At 44.8% G+C, this 21,615-nt stretch overlaps 2 protein-coding genes across 9 annotated transcripts in view; one reads left to right on the top strand and one right to left on the bottom strand.

Moving 5' to 3' along the window:
* HIBCH (3-hydroxyisobutyryl-CoA hydrolase) overlaps positions 1-2,458 on the top strand; it is a 42,008-nt gene extending 39,550 nt beyond the window's left edge. For both annotated transcript variants that reach the window (XM_084523706.1, XM_084523707.1), the window contains one exon: positions 297-2,458. In XM_084523706.1, the coding sequence (XP_084379832.1) occupies positions 297-412 (116 nt within the window). In that variant the 3' untranslated portion in view covers positions 413-2,458. The remainder of the gene's footprint in view (positions 1-296) is intronic.
* On the bottom strand, positions 1,438-21,046 carry LOC311438825 (small membrane A-kinase anchor protein). Of its 7 annotated transcripts, XR_014694337.1 has the most exons (6): positions 17,911-21,046; positions 15,512-16,910; positions 13,993-14,078; positions 9,435-9,604; positions 9,125-9,201; positions 5,609-5,765 (listed from the first exon to the last, which is right to left on the bottom strand). XR_014694337.1 is itself a non-coding variant. In XM_084523709.1 (3 exons), exon 3 carries the CDS (start codon positions 5,597-5,599, stop codon positions 5,336-5,338), a length of 264 nt encoding a protein of 87 aa, XP_084379835.1. In that variant the 5' UTR covers positions 5,600-5,765; positions 9,125-9,201; positions 9,435-9,604; the 3' UTR covers positions 1,438-5,335. The 7 variants fall into 7 exon arrangements, 1 of the variants encoding a protein (XP_084379835.1); XR_014694338.1 differs by lacking the exons at positions 13,993-14,078; positions 15,512-16,910; positions 17,911-21,046 and adding an exon at positions 12,441-13,857 and having other exon boundaries at positions 9,531-9,604; XR_014694339.1 differs by lacking the exons at positions 13,993-14,078; positions 15,512-16,910; positions 17,911-21,046 and adding an exon at positions 12,441-13,857.
* Positions 21,047-21,615: the final 569 nt, after the last annotated feature.

A 21,615-nucleotide genomic window follows, 5' to 3' on the forward strand; every position in this document is an offset into this window, starting at 1 on the left:
TAAAAGCCTGGGTACCAAAAAAAGCCTTTTGAAGATTTGGAAAGGGCCAGAAACCTTCACCAGGGTTGGGTTCTTCCGGAGCCATCCAGCATTCCTCCTGCCACCCGGCAGCCCCCAGGGCTGTGCCCAGGTGATGAGAGCAGAAGCCCACAGGTTACAACTCCTGTCTTCTCTGGAGCAGACCCATTTTTCTCCCCCAAATATTCACTGCAGTTGCCTACCTCAATGCAATCTGAAGCCATCTTAATTAGCAAGCACTCACAAGCCACTTCTGTGTTTTTATGCCCACCTGACAGTGCTGATTGACAAAGACCAATCCCCCAGATGGAAGCCAGCTGCTTTAGAAGAAGTCAGCGATGAATTTGTGGACAATTGTTTTAAGCCTCTGGGAAACAACGATCTCAAGTTGTAATGATGGAGCCCATTGACATCTTACACGAGTGCTTAATTTTGTGATATGAAAATGAATAGCAGTGTGGTAAAGCTTGACAAGCCTTCTAGCTAGCCGGAGATTTGTAAGTCTGCTTTTTTTGTGATCAGGTACATTCTCTTCTCTTAAGCTACTGTAGCGACAAAATAATCACCTCTCTTATTAATAAGGGGAAAAATGACTTCAAGGCAAATTGCTCTTCTTACTGCTGTTAGACAGTGATTAACTTTTTTTTTTTTTGCATCAGCTGTTAGGAGGAACCGAGCAGGGAGACAGCGTGGGGAAGGGATGACCTAATAAGCAAGGAGTAAGGAGACCTCGGTGTTCTTGGCTCTGCCAGGGAGCTGTTAACCAGGATTGTGCCTCAGGTTCCTCTCTATAGAGCAAAACTAAAGTACGCTTACAGACTGACATAGTGTAAGTCTGAGAGCAAGAAATTGTTCTATTGATTTAACATTTGGTCGGGATTCAGTCTTGCCACGGGACACAGACCTTGTTTCCAACGCCATAATATTGCCAGAGGCTAGAGCACGTTTCTGTTTGCTTGTCAAACCGTTTTATTTTTTTTTTTAATGCCATTGATTGAACTGCATAATGAGTTTTTTATGATTTTGAGCGTTGCTAGAGCCTGTCCTGGTCTCACAGGCAAAGCAGTAGCTGTCTCAGAACTTGTCTGAGTGCCAGGGGGAACATTTGCTGCTGCTGCAAATTCCAGCTCAGCCCTCATTCTGCAGGGGGCTGGAGCTGAGCTGGATCAACCAGTCTGGGTTCACTTTCATTTATATCCACGAACATCCTCAACTGGAAGTGTCCCTGTCTGCTGGGTGGAAAATTGGTGAAAAGCAGTAGGAACTGATGATGCAGAGCGGTGGAAAACAAAGCACCTGCTGCTACACAAGTCCTGTAGGTCTTTAACACGACGTAGCCTAGCAAGTGTGCTTGTGGGCATCAACATCTAAACTGTCGGCAAAAAACCCCTCACTGTGTGTTCACTAAAGGTTGCTGGGGTGTGATGCTAACAACACTGACAGTTATGACATAACCAGAGCCCCTTGATACAATTATGATCTTTTTTGGATTAAAAAATAATAATTCTATTATGTATGCAACACAGCTACAAATCTTTGTTCAGTGTCAAGGCTGCGTGCTTTTTTTTTGTGGCTAATCAAGTCAGTATCTCTTGCAGTTTGTTTGTAGTAATAGGTCACAAATACACAATTTTGGCTCTGAAGACCTAGGAAAGATGAACCACTGACATTAAAGGAAGGCGACTTTGGTTCAACACAGTCAGGTATCAGCAGTGGGGAATTAAAAAAGGCAGAGCCATGGTGGAGTTCTCGACATCGGGCAGGTTTTGATTCCAACAGTGATGGTCCGCGCTGGCTTCGGGCTCCTTCCTGCCCAGAAGCTGCTGCCTGGAAACAAAGTTCCGTGAATTCAAGCATCAGGGTGAACTTCTAGATTGAGGTGAGCAAAATCAAGAAAAGAAATGGCACTTGGCACTGTCACTAGATCAAAAGAAAATTGGTAAAAGTTCAGCTGCCATTTATTGTTATCTTGTACGTATTTGCTATGAGATAGTCCCTCGATTTATTTTCAAGGCTTTGTTAAAACCTTTAGGATAACTTCTGAAAGTATGACTTGAATTTCTACCTCATGGGTGCTGTAAGGAATGCAAACCTCCCCCTTCTTTTTATTTTTTAATATTTTACATTCTTAAACAATGGCTATGGTTAATTTATTTAAACACAATTGGTTCATTCCAATATTCTTGTACAAAACCAGCAATCGCCAGCTACTCTAAATAACAGGAAACAGAGCAATCCCCAGGATCACACGGATCGTGCCTTCTGTGCTTGGAAAGGACCTAAAATGCTTCAGCAAAAGCGTACTTCTGAATGAATAAACATCGACCTGCATGTTCATTTGCTTCCAGAATTTTTGTGAAGGGGAATTATCCCAAGCTCATGGGAACAAAACCCTGTCCAATCTGTGCATTTTTATCAAATAAAAGTCCTACAAGCAGAATGGTCACTTTAATTTTATTTGGTCCACAAGAAAATATTTTCCACAAAAGATATTGTAAAAATATAGTGCAGTATGTTTTATTTGGGAGTGCCGTACTACAGAAATGTCAATTTTACAAAGTTGTGCTGCAGTTAACACCTTTTAAACCATTATTAGGATACCGAGTCAGTCACATTGTACCCACGCAGACTATGCTTGTGCTCCATGGAGAAAACAGAAAGCAAATGCATTTTAACTCCTAAATAGAAGTACGTGGTTTTTTCCAAGTATGCCAGTCCCATACTGGAATGCCTTTAATACACAAAATCAAATTGAAGAATCGGTGGCAACTTAGCACAGAAAGTGGCTTTACAAGACCAGAGAACAATCTAATGATAAGTAGACAGATGGAATTTTATTTGGGCATAGAAACCTTTATTTTCATTATTACTGTGTATCACTATTGCATCTTTTAAGTATACCACAGATTTCCAGGAATAAATCTCCTTCAGGCTCTCCCAGCTGTAGCATTGAACAGATCTAGTTATTTATTTTTGCTGGGGCTAATGGCATTATTTACTAAGGACAGTTCCACGCATCCAAGCACCCGTGAGGGAAGAGGAGCTGTGTGGAAGCTCACGGTCACACCTGTGCAGGGGGCAAGGCGGATCGTACCTAAATCTTGCGAGTGCATTTAGGTGAGTAAATTTTCCTGATGCTCATCTATATCCACCTAGCTGCCAAGCAGCGTCTAGGGAGTTGGGGCCTTTTATTTTTTCTTTAATTACTGACTTCAGCAGCATTAGCTCTTGAGTTAACGCCAATGTTGCAGAAAGGTTAGCTTTTTTGTAATAAAGTTTTCTTTTAGCTAGATAAGAACATTAATACTCTGTTTAAGCGGCATCAAATTAACGCATACTGATCGAATCTGTGTTTTGTTTTTGCTTTTTAATTTGCTCTTGCATCTAGCTTGGAGCTTTTTTAGATATGGCAAACATAAGTTACGATTCAACATTTTACATGCTTTAGAGCTTAAAGGAACACCGCTGCTAGCAGCAGAATTTCAATGAGCCATACTGCCCTCGGCCACTTCACATACGACTTCAAAGAAGACGACTTCACAACATAAGCAGATTTCTTTCCCTTTTTCAGCAAAAGCCTGAGAACAGCGTCACGAGCAGGGTCTAGTCTGGTCAGTGTGAATTAATGGCAGTCTTGCGCTGTGTTACAAAGTATTTTTTGCCACTTACTCCTGCTACAACCACCTCCCCACTAAATGAATTTCAAGTAATTAAGTTTGTGTCACAAAGTTTGGAAAAGAGCCGCATTCCCTCTCAGGTCATGTGTGAGAATAAGCTAAAAATAACCATTGAAACAGATCTCTTTCTGCTCGCTTACCATTGCCTGAAAATCATACTTTGTACCAGTTACTAGAACTATGTGTACCTTTTAAAAATAGTAACAGTTTTTGCCAGTATGGAAAGCATTTTTTTTCTTATAAAATGACAACATAAAATGGAAAGCACTTTGATCTAGGAAAAATCGACGTCTGTGAAATTGGCTGTAACAGAAAAAGGAGCAAACAGGTGCTAAAAAAAAAAAGCAAGCTTCTTACGAGGCATGTGCTTTGTATAAAATGTCAGCAACACTGGAGGTTTAAATGAGTAATTTACCTCCTCCTCAGTACACGAAACCCCAGTTAGGAGTGCAGTAGGTCAGGCTTCAAATCCTGGAGAAGCAGGGCGCAGCGTGAGGACTCAAGCTCCATAAAATCGCTCAAGAATGTGGTAGCCCTTTAGCGTTGGGCCTAAGGCTTATTCACTAGCTCAGTGCTCTGCTCAGGCTCGAGGTTCCTGTAGTTTGTATTTGCATCACCGAATGGTTTTATCACTGGGCACGTGATGAGTCTGCAGGAGCTGAAGGAACGCATCCTGTCCCCAGGGCGTCACACTGGAGTGAAATTCCAGTGCAATGCCACCACAGTCCCATGAAATGAACGCTCCTAAAACATTGCTACACCAAAAACCCACAACAAAACAAAACAAAACACAACAAACAATACAAACAAACAAAGCAAAACAAAACCCCAGCATTGTAACAACAACAACAACAAAAAGTAAACAGCTTTGGTTTGAACACAGTGATCAGATGTTAAACTGTCTTGCTGCGGGATTCTAGAGAATAGACTTCATGCACGTACAGAAGCCAGAGCATCTGTTACCTTAATTATAATGCACTGTTTATCAATATTGTAATGTTTCTCACTGGTTCTATTCAGAATGGAAGTTGAGAAGTATCATAATCCATATGGTTCCCTGAATACTATTTGGTTTCATAAAATGCTTCTTGTCACCTTCATTATTTTGTGGTTTACAGGCTTATTCTGGTCAAAGAATCAAAAGTAAAACTCATGACAGCAGTTACCTTTGCTACATAGAAGAACCTGGTTTCACTTCAGCAGAACACAAACAGATTTGCCAAGCATACAGTCCTTACTTCCACCTACCAACAGGCCGTACGGTTTTTTATGCAGTACATAAAAATAATCCGGGCTTTGTTCTTAAGCATCTTTGGGGCCTCCGTGGCAGTGCTTGTTCAGTTGCAAGGCAGCTGCATTATTTTCCTCCTCCCTTTTTAAGACTTATTTCAGATCACACTCAACATGAAGACAGACTACACTCAACTTACGGCTGATAACAAATAACACTCGATTAACAGATTTTAGTGTAATCCAAGTAATTTCTTAGCAATATAGATTAAAAGGCATTTTTTTCCAGCCTTTCCTTGCAAACGCCTTCAGCTAGTGGCACTGTGCTCAAGTCAGGGCTGATTTTACTTCATTTGCACTCGTACCGGGTGGAACTGCTCAGCAGACAGCACAGCACTGTGCGTGCAGGCTCAGGGCACGTCGCTCTCGATGAAGGGAATGTCGCTGTATTTGCTCTCCGTCACTGCCCACTGCTTCACCGCCTGATCGAGAATCTCGTGGGAGAGGCGGTGCGCATAGTCCAGCACTATGGTGCTCGACGGCCCCCTCTCGTCCACCATCACTGCTATCAGCGATGATTTCTCCCCGGTGCATCCCTCGTTACCTTCCCTGCGCCCTTCAACCAGGATGGCGTTAGAACCTGGAAAGGCATCCTTGGATTTGATGCATCCCATGGTACATTTGAAGATGCAGCTGCAAAATTCAGTTCAATGGCATGTTTGGGTAACCTGGAAATGGTTTCCTCGGTCGTTGCACAGCGTTGCTGCTTCTCGCCAGCGGCTGCAGCTCTTCCAAAGGGACAGAACGTCCCCCGTAGTGCTTCTTTACTTCTGGAGAAATCTGTCAAAACAGTGTTTCATATAAATGAAATACACAGCTTGCCATTCTCAGTGAGCTCACAGGAGAGCTGGGTTTGCTACAGAAGCTCGTAGAGCCAACTGCGCATGGCACGCGTAAAACATTTTGCTTATCAGTAACATCCATCTACTACAATTATTAGGCAAAGTCTGGCTTGAATTCAAGCTGCCCTTGAGTGCAGTTCCCAGTACGTGGTGTGAACGAGTAAATCATATATAATGGTCTGTATGCAATACAAATGCAAAGCCAGAGGGAAAAAGAAGTTTCTTCCAAACAGGTTACGCAGTGCTATTTTCCTCGATCAGTAAACAAATCCCATTTAACTCCAGAGACCGATGCTGTTCAAAAAAATGAAAACAAACAACCCCCCCCACCCCCTACTGACAAAAGCATCACGCAACAACCACCTAACGATTACTTAAAATTACTTAAGGTTGCTTAAAATGCAGGGAGCCTTGCTCAGCTTCGAGAACAAGCGCTCTGCAAGGCACCTGACCTCCAGATGTGCTCCACAAGAACTTGCTAATAGAAGTTTCTCCTTTTTTCCCCTTTCTCAACATGTGAGAGGGTCGTGTTGTCAAACTCATCAAGACCCAGAGCTGTTTTCTCCCCAGTTCTGCTCCATGTTTTCTGTTTACCAGGCTGCAGAGCTGGTGCTCAGGCTACTTTATGCAGGCAAAGCAGAATTCGTGCTGCGCCTGACTGTGCTTGGCATGAGTGGACCCAGAGTTAAGAGACTGCCAGCCAAAATAAAGACTGTGCTGCACAGAGACCAACTGTTCCCTACAGCTTCACGCGATGACGTTGTGCTAAGGTCAGCCAAAGTTAAACATTTTTTGTAAACAGCCTTTGAAAACATAATTACGGCAAAGATGCGAAGCCTTGTTTATTTGTTTAATTTCCTGGGGGAAGCAGGGGCTCCAAGCCGGTAAGCTGATCGCAGGCACATCTTTGCAGAGGCAATCAGTCTGCAGGCAGGCAGGCAGTCCTCGCAGGTAGGACAGGGCTTCCCCAGCCCAGCCACTGGCCGGTGAGAGGCAGGTTCCTGGCAGCTTCCCTCCTCCTCCTGCTAGCTCCTGAGCACATCCCTGCCTCTTCAGGAAGGAGTCGGTGAACCTGGAGCCCAGCGCTCGGAAGCGGTGGGTGGCATTCCTGGCAGGAACTCAGCCCTGAAGGGCTCCTGAAGCCACGAGGTAGGTACAAACATTTTTGTATCATCTGCTCGGTGTCAGAACAACTCGGCATTTTAGAAAACCGTCTGTAAATCATTCTGATAAAATTCTGTAATTTTCTGTTGTCCATACTGCCACGATGCAGCACGCGCCAGACCCTGCTGCTAGCATTGGTAGTTTCACTCAGCAGAGAGGAGAGCTAAACTACTGGGGAGATTTTTATTTTAAGAACTTGCTGTTAAATGAACAAAAAGGATTCTCTTCACTGCACAAGAAACCATATATATCCCTGAGGAGGTTTATAGAAAAAAAAAAAAGTGAGGCTCATAGCTGTTTTTCAACCCCATGTATTAATGAAACTTACAGTGCTTACAGACCAGAGGCCAAGGAGATGTCTGAATGCAATTCAGACTTCTGAATAATTCAAAACATTTTAATAGTGTTTTCTTGCACACATCTAATTTCAATATTTATCATTAATAAAACATTAATAAAACAATTTCCACTTGCCTATCTGGACAAATGCGTATCTCAAATGATCTACTATGGGACAGAATCACCAACAGCACTGGATAAAGATTGCAGCTTTCAGGTATTAGCAGTCAAAGTAATTCACAAGCTTCACACGTGGTACCCAGCCTGCCCTTCTCACTGCACTGCTGGTGACAGAAGTTTCAGGTTAGATCTCTTGACCTCCTTAGTCTCAGCCAGAACTACAAATATTACAGACTTAAACCTCAGCTTCCCCTACCGTACTTTGAATACTGTTCAGACGTTCTGTGCCCCAGTTGATATACCCAGGTATTTCTGTCAGTTTCATCTCGACATTTTATCTAACGACCATCTGAATTTGGATTTTTTAATCCAAGGTTGGAGCCAAGTTCTTCTCTATGTTATCATTTTTGGGCACTTTTCAGAGGAGTTTTAGTTCACCGGTTTTAGTTCGCATTTTATCGTGTTAAGACATTTTGCTCCTACAACTTGGAGATTTCCTTCCCCCTTTTTAAGGGACAACAGATGAGTTAGCATCTATCAGAAAGATGGAGGTAATGAGGATAGAAGGAGGACAGACATCTCCTAAAACAGGCAAAAAGAAAGGCCAGCATCTTCCTCTTGAGGATTGACCTCTGTTCCCACCTTCTCACCTCTGCCTTTTCATTTGTGCTCACTCAAACGTTGGTGTGACTGTCCTGTGCAGAGAAAGGGGTGGGCTGGAAAACTGCTGGAGTGCAAGACATGCAAGACAACTAAATTGCTTCAAATTGATTACTCGTTAGGCTTAATGCAAAGTTATTGACCCCAGTTTCAATTCTAGACTGCTGCTCGTTTCATTATTTATAGAGTGCAGTCCTTACCAAGTCGGTGTGGTGTGATTTATAGTTTGCCTGCTCTACGTGAGTTAATAATTGTTGGTGCATAAATGGTCGGACGTGAAGTTGCCCTCAGTCTTTTCCTGTTTTTCTGACAACTGCTGCTTGCACACAGGGAAGAAAGCACCGTTTAAATCCTCCCCACCTAACTCGTCTCCAGAGTGTTAAGTTATGGCCCAGAGTTTAACATGCCTTTTTGCTCAAAACTCACATTTTGGTGGGGGGCAAGAGTTCATTTTACTCCTGGCACAATGCTTCACTCGGTAACTGCTCCAGGCAACACTGTCAGATAAGAATCTGTGTCAGCATCCAAGCTCTAACCCGTGGCCAGGTGCGTTTCAGGAACCCCTGCGTAGATGGTTCAAGGCTCGGGCCAAATCCTCTGGGTGTAGCTGCTTGCTGGACACGCTTCTGTGCTCAGCTGAAGGCAGAAGTTAGCGTGCTGCCACCTGTTCTGTTCCACTCTTAACCAGGAGTTAAAGCAGCAGCATTACAAGCCGTAACAGATATTCTCTTTTTATAGACCAATTTTATAGTAAGTGAAATGTATTTTTCAGACAAGCTAAATCAACAAGTGCTTAGCTGTGCTCAGTTTGGGTGGACGTGTAGTCGATAAGCTTTTAAACACCTCATTTAACTTCAATTCTATACACGCTGTGTGTTGTTTTCTAAAAGGGTCCTGAAAACATGTCCCTGGAATTTCAGGTTGAGGTGTTGTTTCACCTGTTACTACACATCCATGCACAGTGGTAACGCAAAGACAGAAAATATTGAGGGAGCTGCACCATGCTGAACTCACCTTGCATGAGAGGGCCAAGCAGTCTCTTTGCCGGCCTTCTTAAGTGTTTCCTGCCAAGCTAAGTCCATTTCTAATCACTGCTGAAGGAAATAATATTGAAAAGATGCCTGCAGTTTCCTATCATGCCATACAAAATACAGAAGGAGGGGGGAACAGGATGGGAGACACTAATAGCATAGCTGCAGTTTTATTTAGATAAATAAAGATGTTTTAGCATTAAAATAATCAAAACTTTCAAGATAGCTCAGCGTAGCCTTGCCCAGTTGGATGCAGTGGGTGATTTCTGCCCTAAGGGAACCGGGCTCCTCACCTCCCAGACTTGTAGGTTCCAACGTGGCTCCTTGCAGCGCGGAGGCATTTAGCTTCTTCCCCAGTGCCCATGAGGGGAGCTCAGCGTGCTACTTACCAGCAACGCGTCTGCTTTTAACAAATCATCCCCCTTGTCCCCAGAGCAGCACAGACAGCTTCACGGCTGGGACTCTGCAAAGGGAATTGAGAAATAAAACTTAGCACGTGGGAAGGTGTCAGAGCTGTGTGTCGTCGCAAAGGTAGATGAATCTCTACGAGCTGTCCTTGCAGAACCCTGCTCGCCTGCTCCCCCCCCCAGCGTTTGACTTTGTCAAACACAAAAGGATGATGCAGCACTTCAGAAATTACACCGAGCGAGAGGCTGCAGCGATGCACGGCCAGTTCCTTGCCCTGGGCGTGCAGCGGGGCCACTGCTGGGGCAAGGGGCTCCTGCCCCACTCGCAGGGTGCCAGCCCTCTGCCCCCTGCCGCAGCAAGTGCGGGTTGTGGGTCCGGCTGGGCTGTAGGACGGGTACGATGCCAAGCATCTGGAGTGCCCCATCTTGTGCCTGAGCTTAAAAGTCCTCTCTGATTTTCTCCGTCTCCAAGACAGATGCTGAGACCTGGACCGTTCATCATCCAAGCACAAAGGGAGAACGGTCGGACAATCAGTGCTGCCATTACCAGGGGAATTGCATTACTCGGTCGTAATAAAGCCAGCCAAACTGAAGCCTCCTGCTTCCCTGGGCTATGAAAAAGCAGCAGCACAGTTTCCTGGGCTGATGGAGAGAGGAGTTTGAAATTTATGTATAATATTGATGTTGCAGAATAGGGATAGGAATGTTAGAAACTGTTCAGCACAAGTTCTCCTCCCCACTGTCAATAGCAGAAACTAGCAGCGGGGCCTCCAAAACTACCCACAAGATGCACATGGCAGAAATACCCGGCCAGCGGTTATGTGTGCCAGCTGGATGTGCAGCCAGCCCCAACAGCATTTCTCAGCCTTTCAAAAGTAGCATATATTTTTTATTCTAAAAACAATCTGAAAAATTAAACACAAAGGGAACAAAATTTCCCTGTATTTCCACTGAGATTACAAACTCTTTTTCTCAGGCTGACGTGGGATGCCCGCCAGACAAGCACACCATGGGGACAATCAGAGCCACCCGTGCTGGCTGACAGGTGACCCAAGGTGCTAACAGCAGAGGTAAACCGAGCAGCACTCGGGGCACCCAGGTACCTCTGGGCTGTGCCTTACCACATGAAATGCCTGCCTCCTCCCTGCAGTAGCGGAGAGGAGCAGGAGCCCAGCTCATCCTGAGGCTGCCTTCCCTCTCCCTGGCGAGGTGGGGTGCCAGGCACGAGGACACAGCACCAACACGGGGGCAGTCCCACCAGCGCCATGGGGTTCAGAGGCTCCCCCGTGCAGAGCAGCCCCCGGCGGGGCCTCCCAAAATGTGCCAGCCCAGCAGGTTTATGGTTGTGCCTCTCCTTAACACCTGGCTTCCCGCAGATCCTACAGAGCAGAGGCACGGACACGCGTCCATGAGGAAGTCTCTTTCTAGTCATAGGAGAAGAAAGTTAAAATGCTATTTTAAGACGATTGCCAAGACTCAGCTCCCCCAGGCAATCACTGAAATACCCAAATACACCAAAACAACGCAGGCAATGACGAGCAAGCACAGCGCCTCATCCCTCACAGCGCCGTTCCCTCTCCCTGGTGTTGCTTGCTGCCGACACGAGATAAGAGCTGCAGATTGCAGGGGCTGCATGCCGGAGAGGCAAACAACCGCTGTGCCGGCAGGATTAGCGCATCAGCGAAAGTCTCCTGGCTATCTCGCAGCACACGCTGGAATTTTAAAGCCTTCCCCCCGCCCCGGCTAGAAGCGATTAACTCCTGCAGGCTTCCAAGGCAGCCTGTAGCCGACTGGGGCAGCAGCACAGGACTGGGGAGCACTTTTCTTTCACTCTTCCCTTCCAGAGCCAGGCATGACCGCTAGCTCGGTTCCAAAGGCTTCTCAATAAGAAGATGGTTGATGCAGCAAGCATTAAAGATGAAGCAAGGAGCCTTTACATCAAAATAGCAAAACCTCAGGAAACAGCCGTGCCATTAGGTCCAGCTCTCAGCAGTCAGGTGTGTTTCCATCCAGGAAGCAGCCTTGTGAGAGGCTGAGAGCACCATGTGCTTGGTAGCTCCATCATTTCATCTAAGTAGAAGTGTGCCCTGCTCAGCCTGTCCTGAAACCCTCCCTCCTGCCTTCAGCACAGCGGTCTGCCTGCCAGGGCTGCTTCCAGCTTGGAGAGCAGCCCGGAGAGAAGAGGTGAGGAGGATGCTGAGAACTCCTGACACGACCTGCTCCTGTTTAGCCCATGCAGCCGTCGGTACTACTGCTGCTGTCGGAGCGTGGAGGACACATCTCCAATGCTCTCTGTGCGTGGCTTTTCAGCGCCTGGTGGCTGTGCCCCCCAGGACACAAGCAAGCAGGCGTTCATCAGGGCTGGTCTGACAGACTGCGGGCAAGGGAGAGTCACGGACTCACCACCCCCTGCACGCAGACAAGCACGGGGTGCCTGGCATCCATCACAACTTGCTTTCTCAGTCAACACGGCCGGACCAAATGGAGTTCCCTTGTCAGGCAAAGCTTCGGAGGGAGGCTGTAAAATACAGGGGTGAAGCACCCGAGGATGCTGAGCTGCTCGGAAGCTCCACCTGCAGGGAGTGCAGCCAGGACTGAAGGAACCCAGGCGCAGAGATGAGAGAGGAACGCCTCGCCTCGGGGGAAGGCAGAGCTGAACCTCCCCAGGCACCCAGCCCCAAATTCCCTCAGCAGCTCCCGGCGGGGCTCCCCGGGGTAGCGCCCAGACCCCCGGCTGCTCGCCTTGGGCTCAGCCAGGACCTCGGGAGCCGGCTCCTGCCCGTGCTCAGCCTCCAGCCCGGGGTGTGGGGGCCCCTTCTCATTCACCCGCCCCACCCAGAGCCGTGCCGGGGGCTCCCAGCCCCGGTCCCCCCCCGGTCCCCCCACACGTACCGGCGGCAGCGGGGCTGCTCCTGCGGGCGCGGGGCGGCGCCGGGCCCCGCCTGCAGCCGGCGGCGGGCGGGAGCGGGGGCGGCTCCGCCTCACACGGGCGGGCTGCGAGCGGCCGCTCCCCCCTCAGCGTCCCCGGCACCCTCACGGTGTCCCCGGGGCCCTCTCGGGTGTCCCCGGGCCCCCGCCCGGCCCTGAGGGTCGCGGGGAGCCGCCGAGGAGAGCCCCGGCCCCGCGGGGTGACACGGAGGGGGGGGGTGTGAAGGGGGCTGTGGGGTGCTGAAGGGCTCCATGGCGAAGTTCTCGTCAGCCAGAGCCTCCTGCGCACCAGCAAGGGGCACAGCTCCGCCAGGCACGGCCTTGTGCTGAGGTGGGGGACACGGGGTGAGAACCAAACCCAAATGTGAAACGGGGCTGCTTCAGCGCCACAGCCCGCCTGGCGTCATGCAGTCATGGAGGTTGGCAGACACCGCCAGGACCTGCTCCAACCACCCCCTACCGCCAATGTCACCACCAAACCATGTCCCCAAGCACCACGTCCAGCCCCTCCTTCAACACCCCCAGGATGGTGATGCCACCATCTCCCTGGGCAACCCGTCCCAACGCCTGACTGCTCTTTCTGAGGGGAATTTTCTCCTGATTCCCAAGCTGACCCTCCCCTGGCACAAGCTGAGGCCATTCCCTCTGGTCCTGTCACCAGTTACCTGTGAGCAGAGGCCGACCCCAGCTCCCCACCCCTTCCTTTCAGGGAGCTGGAGAGAGCAATAACATGCTCTGTAGCGTGCATAGTTAAAAGGAGGCTATTTTAATTAAAACTTTGTTGATGGATAAATGTTCCAGCTATAGATTTTTCTTTTTCCTGAGTCTCTCTTATATTATGCATTGCTTTTATGTTCTACATACAACTGTGATTTACCAAAGCCCTTTCTTAAAACTAGTATTTCTTAAAATACTTTCAAGTATTGCAACCACATTGATTAAAAGTAGGAACAAGTGTGATTGGAGCAAGCCTGAGCACAGGCCACAGAAATGTGCTGCCCTAGTTTTCAACCCTGTTACTACCAAAAGTACATCACAGTGGCAATTGCACGCTTGCTCCAAACCTTAGGGCACAACATTGATTTCTAGATCAGGATTATTTTTGGAACGTCCCATCCTCCTGCTCTCAAATATGGTTCAACAGTTTTAAACTTTGAATAACGAATATAAATGTAAACCCTAATTGTACTTTCCTCATGAAGATACCTCTAACATTAAAAACATAATACATAACCCACTGCTACAAATTTGATGCTTCTTTTTTGTTGTTACTTAACACGCGCACACTGGTATAGCTGAAATGAGAACAGCACAAGGCAGCAGTGTGTTCACTAAGCTTCGTGTACGTTATAATGAATCCTCAGCACTGCGTGAGCATAGCTGACTTACCATCAGTCTTCACTGCGACTGTGGTGAAATACTTGGGGAAAGACCTGTTCTTTTCCAAAATATGGGTGAAACACCCCAGACAGCAGTAGAACTTGAAGCATGTGCTCGGTGTTACGTACGTACTCACACTTCCACATAGGCATCGGTGTCTTTGAGGCTCAGGGCTGAGCTGCAGTGATTCATAATCTTATCCAGTCACCAGCAGGAACACCTCTGTTAAAACATTTGGAACGATTTACATCACCATGTTTGCAAACTTTTCTGTGAAGAAACAACATTATTTACTTCAATACTTATCTAGATACTTATTAACATGCTAAGAAGTTAATTGCAACAGTATGTTAAACTATAAAGGTGGTGTGACCTCACCAAATGAGATATGAGGTGTGGGTATTAAATATAGGTGCTAATATGGGAGAAAACAATTGTCAGCAATAAAAACTGAAGAAACCAGAAGAGGGGTTATAAACCAAATTATGTTTCTATACAGCACAGTTTTTTAGTCAATTGAATGTAATAGATGTTAGGTACTTCTGCTTCCACAGGTGTTAGCTGATAATCTAGAAAGTAATAGAAAGTCTGGGAAGTCTGTCTAGAACAATCTGAGGAATCTTTAAAAAAACAAAACTTAATTCACAAAATGGGTATTGGTTGTTTAAGAAAACCTGTAATATTTTGAAGAAATTATATCATACCACGTCTCATTGAAATACTGTTCAAAAGCCCACAGTAAGAAAATATGTTGGTGTTTTTTGGGGAACAGGGATGACAAAGTTTCAAAAAAAACATTAAGTGGGAAAGAGGAAGCTTTTGTCCTCTGTTTTCTGTAATATAAGCCCTGAAATTGCTTTCCTTACTTCTGCTTCCCAGTCAGAAACCTGATGCCTGATTGAAATAAACCTCATCCATTCTCCATCATTTTTATCCATCTCCCAGCTTCTGCCATCGCTTAGCAGTTTTACCACTAGCATTGGTAAGACAGTGCATATTCAGAACTGAAAAGCATAGCTGTCTGGTTTAGGTTCTGTCTTTTGTAGCACTGTTACAATACATGGCTTATATATGACGAGATAAAAGCAGGGCCGGAGTCTGGCCTAAGGAAGAAGACTTTAGGACAAAAGGTTGACGCCAAGCAGCTTATTACATATAGGACATTAAATCTGTAAGAGAAAGTCAGCGATTCATTGACAGTTGGATTATTAGTCACGCCAGATAAAAGTGCTTGGTGGGTTGAGATACTTTTGTAATGTAGAACCTCATTTTATATGCACCATATGCTCCAGAAGCATAACTAAGAGAAAAAATGCTTTCAAGAGAAAGGAAAACAACAAATTACTGAAAATTCCAGACTGTTTTGCAAGTATCTTGTGACTCATGCCAAGCAGTTTCACCATACTGGATTCTCTCAGGTTGTTCTAAAACTCAAAGAGAATTATACTGAAAAAACTAATGCTTTCCGAATGCTCTTGGGGCTTTTCACAGGCGGGAACTGTGCTGGAATTCAGAGGAAGCCAAGAAATGTTACAGAAATACTTCTGAGTATTAATTGTCATTTCAGATAATGCTTCGTTAACAGTGGAATTTCTTCCCACGGAGGGAAGATGACCATTTCAGTCAGTGAGGAGTCATTGGTGGCAAGCCCTTACCTGTTTTTTGTGCTAACAGAGGAGTAAACTGTGCTCCCCAGGGAACGGCAAACAGTGGCTTCATCGTGGTGGCACAGCAGCGACAAGGATTTTTCTGTTTTCAAGAAACTTCTCCGAATGTTGACTCTTGCTGTGGTGCGTGTAGCAGCCAAGCGCTCAATCACCAGAGCAGCCCTACACATTCATCATGAAGGAAAACTGAAACAGCAGTAATAAATACTTCCCAGGAGCCTGGGGGGAAGGGCAGCGTTACCTTTTGCTTCTGTCTGTGAAATGAAAATTCCCCTCAAAGCACTGGAGGACACTGCAAACACGGCACAGGCCTGCAGCACAGCAAGGAGATTAACCAAGCATGAGGCATTAGAATATTGCAAAGAGGATCAAAAGAGATTTGTGACCGAAAATCCACACACCAGAATTACAGTCAGCTGAGAAGCTGGGCAGACAGAAAATGGTAAATCTTTTAAATTCAGATATCTTCTAAAATAAACTCAAAGGTTGGGGTCTGCGCTGCGATGTGTCACGCGAGGCCTCCTCGTGATGCGAGGCTGCAGACAACGCCATCTTCTTTCTGAACAGAGAATTCTCCTTTTGTGATAATATTTAATGTGATTTTGCTTTTTTGCTAGGTAACATGGCCACCGATGTGCCCAAAACTAAGAGCCCTGAGGACAACAGCAGGCAAAGCAGTAGCCATGAATAAATTGCCACACAAATGGAAACAACACAGGGAAATACCAGCAATGTAAGGACCCAATCGCCCCATAGCACTCCCTTCTCCAAAGTAAAAAGCAGTCCTAAGGTTTCCAATACAAAAGAGGTTAAGATAAAACAGGAGATAGAAAATTGCAAAAACTCAACCCTTGCCTGGAACATCAGTTCCTAAACCCAGAGAAATTCAGCCCTAAGGACAAGCTGCTGACAGGCGTGCAGCCCCCTCACATAAAGGATGTCCTCCACTTCATGCGCCGCTCACCTGCCTGCCCAGCACGCCCAGGGGGGACATCCAAAGGGCCCCGAACTTACGGTGCAGTCTGAACCCAGCAGTGCACTAATGAGGCGGGCAGGAGAATTGCCTCCTGAGGGGATTTTCAAATAGGAAATGAGCCAGAAGAAGAACAGCTTGAAAAGAAGCTGGGGTACAGACTGCCTGAGAGGCTGCATTAGGGCAAAGACCGAGGACTGAAGGAGGAGAGTGCTGAGGATACGCAGCCCTGGGGGAGGTTTATGGGGGACTGGATCAGAGCTGCTGCTGCAGAAGGCGGTTTCATTTTCTTAGATTGCCTTGTTGGCTGAGATCAAGTCCTGTGTGCTCTTCTCTCATACACCAACAGCACCTTTTGCTGCACAAATGTCAAGCACGTTCCTTTATAAAGTCACGAAATGTCTTCAGCTGTCACTAAAATGAGAAAATCATTTTCAGAAGAGTTTCATTTACTGACAAAGAACTGTCCTCATGATTGCCGTACATAATAAATATTTTGTCATCTGCAGATATTATCCAATACCCTGATTATTTAATTATCTTGTCATATCTAAGGCTACTGTCCAATATTTGATATCCTTTCCACTACATATCAAGAGGTTTTCAACTGCATAATTTTAAAATCAGAACTCTTGCACACACTGAGATTTAAGCAGATTAAATGGCAAGAAAAAAATGGGGGGTGAAATAAATGATTTTTTTTTCCATAACTAGAAATATGATCTATAACCACATGGCAAAGAAAAAAATAAAAAATGACTTAATTCACAGTATACATAGGCCATGATACCTCTAACTCTGCCTTGATCTAACTTTGGTTTCTGGAGGAAAGAATAACCTTTAACATGGTACAAGTAATTTCTCTTGGGGGAAAAAACTGTCTTGAGGGAATCGTGAGCACCACAGAACACTCCAGCTGAAATAAAGGGTAGTTATGGATGGTCTGTATAATGCTTACACTTTACTAAGAGATTCACCAGAGCATGAGCGCATGGCTCAGGAGCCTTTTTTAAGGTTATGGCCTACTGTTCTGCTTTTAAGTCTCAGTCTGCCTAATTTCCACTTAATTTTAATTCCAGATATCCACTCCTACCTCAAATACAGCAGTGGAAAGAATATTTTAGCTGGAAGACAGACTGGGACAGCACAAGCTTGCTATACAGAGGCTTTGACTGCTTTTTATTAGATGTTTTGATAAGAACATTTCTAAAAGTTTAATGACTGAAAAGACTGAAAATATTTAATTGGATAAGATGCACGAGTCTAAACAATGCATAAAGCTTACGATCAGGTACTGCTAAAAAATTAAATAAAAGAAAGCTGAAGCTGGTATGCCACTAACATGTGATTTGAACTGGTGAAGGGGCTGGGATAAGACCAGGAGTAAGACCTGGGTTTCTGTGGTCAGAGTTACCTGAGATCTTGTACTCCCCACTGAGCAGAGCTGGGTACACCTGTAGGTTTGGGACTGGCAAAGGCTGCTGCGTTAGTCCAGGGCTCAGGCACATCCATCAAGAAGTATCAGACGTTTGTATCAGTATGGGATGCAGTCTCAGCAAGGAGTCTGAACAAGGAAACGCGTGTATATATAGTTGGGTGCACAAATAACCTACTACGATCTAGTATCTCAAACCTAAGAGCTGTCTTGCACTTTGTTTTGGCACAGTGTTACATGGTTAACTTCACCCATTTGATAAAGTAGTTGGAAAGGTAAAACAACCACTGAGAGACAGAGGGATCACAAAGCATCCAGCAAGACTATCCTGTCCTGGGTGGTCTGCCAATGACCCCACAGCTTAATACTGCAAATTAACTCCTATTAACTGGGATAACTTTCAGTTCTCCTTTGGAAAGACTCCTTTCCAAAGAAGTCTGTTCTTTGATGTCTGAATTAAACATTGTTCGTCCCACGTCGTTCAAAGTTCAAGATACTACTTGTGGGCTGCACAGCATCTCACTAGCTGGAAAAAGTTAGTCAAATCCTGACTCTGTGATCAGAGGCCAAGCCACTGGATGTGACTTCCACAGCAAAACTTGTGTCACTCAGCACCAAAACAAGCCCGCATTTAGTGAACGAGAGGAGTCATTCCAGCAGCTCAGCCAAGAGCCCACAAACACATGGTCTGACAAATTCTTTTCAGCAGGCGTCAATGGTACAGACAGACAGACACATTATTTCAAGGCTCATTTCTTCTCAATCAGAGGGGATGAACTGGAATGAACAGTTTCAGCCGAACAAGAATATTGAATATTTTTATCTGTCTCATCTACGAACAGCACCACATAATATCAGCAATTAAATAACTTCATTTCTGTAACCTCTGCCGCTTGCCACCTTTTACCCAGCTCCTTACAGGCTTGCAGAGGTCTCATCACCGCAGCATCTTAGCACATCGTAACTTTTGTTCTCTTAACTATCTTCTGAGTGGAAAATTAGAAAGAAAATGTAATGGTGGGGAAAGGGGGGACAACGAGAGGGAACAGGAGGGATAGCTTGCAAACCCTGTAGGTTTAACCTGAGCATGCACTGGAGTACTGCACAGAGAGCTCTGATTGAATGAGCTGAGGTACAGCACCAGGCTAACGAGATTATAACGCATCCTTTAGCAGCCCTGCTGCTGTGCTGCATGGCTCTGTGTTGCACTGACAGCAGGGACTCATCCATGTCAGCTCACCCGAAGTTGGCTCCAGTGTCCCAGTACAGGGTTGCTTTGCATGGTGCAGGCGTGCCCAGCAGCTGGGCAGGCAGGTGGCTGCTTTCATTGGTACAGATTTGGATGGTTGGACTAGATGATCTTGGAGGTCTTTTCAAACCTTAATGATTCTATGATTCTGTGAAATAATAAAGGCTATTTAACCATTAGTACTCCCAAAGCTGCTGGATGGGAAGTACTAAACTGATTTGTGCAAGGTCACACGCAATCTGGAGGCCAGAATCAGAAAACTGGCCCTTCAGTTTAACATAATTACCCCTTGTGTCAAGACTTCAGATAAGAAAAAGATGACTTCACACTTGCGTAAGTAAGTGACAAAATTCTCATTGACATCGGTAGAGACAAGATGCAAGTTTGAAGATCCTTTAACCAAATACCCTTAGTGTCCAATGCCAAACCTCTGAGTTTTGCCAGTCGTCTTTTTCTATGCTGAAAGAAACATCTCAGGCAACTACAACATATTTACAGTTGTAAACAACTTGCTACTCAATTAACTGTTTTCATGACTTTAATTAATAAAGCGTTTTGTAAGCATTTTCCATAGTCTTTTGACAGAATTGATTTAAAATACACTAGATAGAAATCTGCTACAAATACAAATATTATTTAATGCAGATGGATTGTTAAATTTACTTCCAAGACTTGCTGCACACTTATTATTCAAGCAATCTCTTCCAAACATACCCAGAGTGACAATAAATCAATGGCTTGTAACAGCGAATGCAATATATTATTCCATGGATACCACACACAGCTATCACATCATCCTGTTGTGATATTTGCTTGATGTTCAGATAATGACACAGTTAAGAGGATGGTGTTCCTCACCTTTTTCTTAAGGTGAGTAAAGAATGAGAAACAGCTTCTTGGAAAGATGCTTGTTCAGAAACAATTTGGAAACGTTAGGCCTCTCAGGAGAGGGAGCAAGAATCTCTTCTGTCATCTTACATGAGTAGCCTGTGAGCCATATTAATTATTTCCAACTGAAACTTACAACAAAATATGGAAGACTTACTTCATTATTATGAGAAGTTGCAAGTTTTGTGTGTTCTTAACTAATTAAAGGTTGAGTTCTTTGAACGATATGCACCAAGTAACAGCCACTGCAGCCGGGCATTTACATTCAGGAAATTATTTTTGGAAGAAGCTCCTGGTTGATGCAAAAGGGCAAAGGCCACTGGAATTTGAAATCAAGAAGCACAGTCTATTAGGGTTAGATCCACAGCCTTTGGAAGTCCATATGATCTAATAAATCATTTTAATGCATGTAGATTAGACTGCCTTTGGAATTTGTAGCCTTTAGTGATATTCTGCAATATTTTATTAGTATTTACTTAAGGTTTTGTGTGTGTGCTTGATAGAGAGTGGAATTGCACACAAGGTTTGGTTTCTTCAAGCAGCACTGTAACTGTTCTTTGAATCTTCATCATTCTTTAAATTTCATATCATCACTCTGGTCTTTGAAAGAAAGCGATATACATTCTCTGCATTTGACTCTGTTGGTATTACAGGCACGAATAAAGAATTTTACAAATGTTGTTGGTGTCCCTTTGGATATTGGTACAGCTTTTTTATTCTCTGTAGAAGAAAACTAGTAATAAGATTTTGCCTTTTTTTTTCCCCCCTTTCTTTTTCCTGTCTATGGATTTCACAAACGGTGTTAGAAATGTTTACATGGGCATGTTGATGAACTTAACACAAGTCACTACAAATAGTATCCATTTCCCCCATCCCCAAAGACTCAATGCTACAAGAGTCATGAGAAGACATTTCAAAGATTCTCAGTCACTTTGTAAAGTCATCTCTGAGTGTCAGTCAAGTGAGCAAAGCCTGTTTGAGCTGTGAAACCTTTTTTTCCTCTTTTTCTTTATATTCTGCTGCTCCTATGCTCATGCATATAGCAAATGGGAAAAAAAAAATAATTCTTAGTTCTTGAAGCCTTCGCTATACAGCAGGTAATTTTATAGGTAACATTAAGTATGAAAACCACTGCATAGTAGTAAAAATAATATCATCTTTTTCAAATTTTACCTTGTAATGAAAGGTTTTCTAAAATAGAACATAAAAGTCTATGTGATACGATCTTACCTTTGAGAATTTTGGGGTTCTTGTTCACTGTTAAATTACACTTAAGGGATGTCACCAACAGAATTACGATCTGTTGTAATTATTTCCCCAATAAAACCACAGTATTTGAAGTAGAACAGTGCTTAAAACTATCATATCTATCTATATCTTTCTCTCTATATATAGATATATACACAAATACATACATGTAACTTAATATTCCAATACATTGTTCAGGCAAATTTAATCTGTGTAAATTTCTTTTTAGACACAAGACACTTTCATCTCATGGAAAAAGCCAGAACCACCCAAAGCAGTTCTCATGACATTTATTTGTC

This window comes from Aythya ferina (genome assembly GCF_964211825.1).
Source record: "Aythya ferina genome assembly, chromosome: 6".
Lineage (NCBI taxonomy): Eukaryota > Metazoa > Chordata > Aves > Anseriformes > Anatidae > Aythya > Aythya ferina.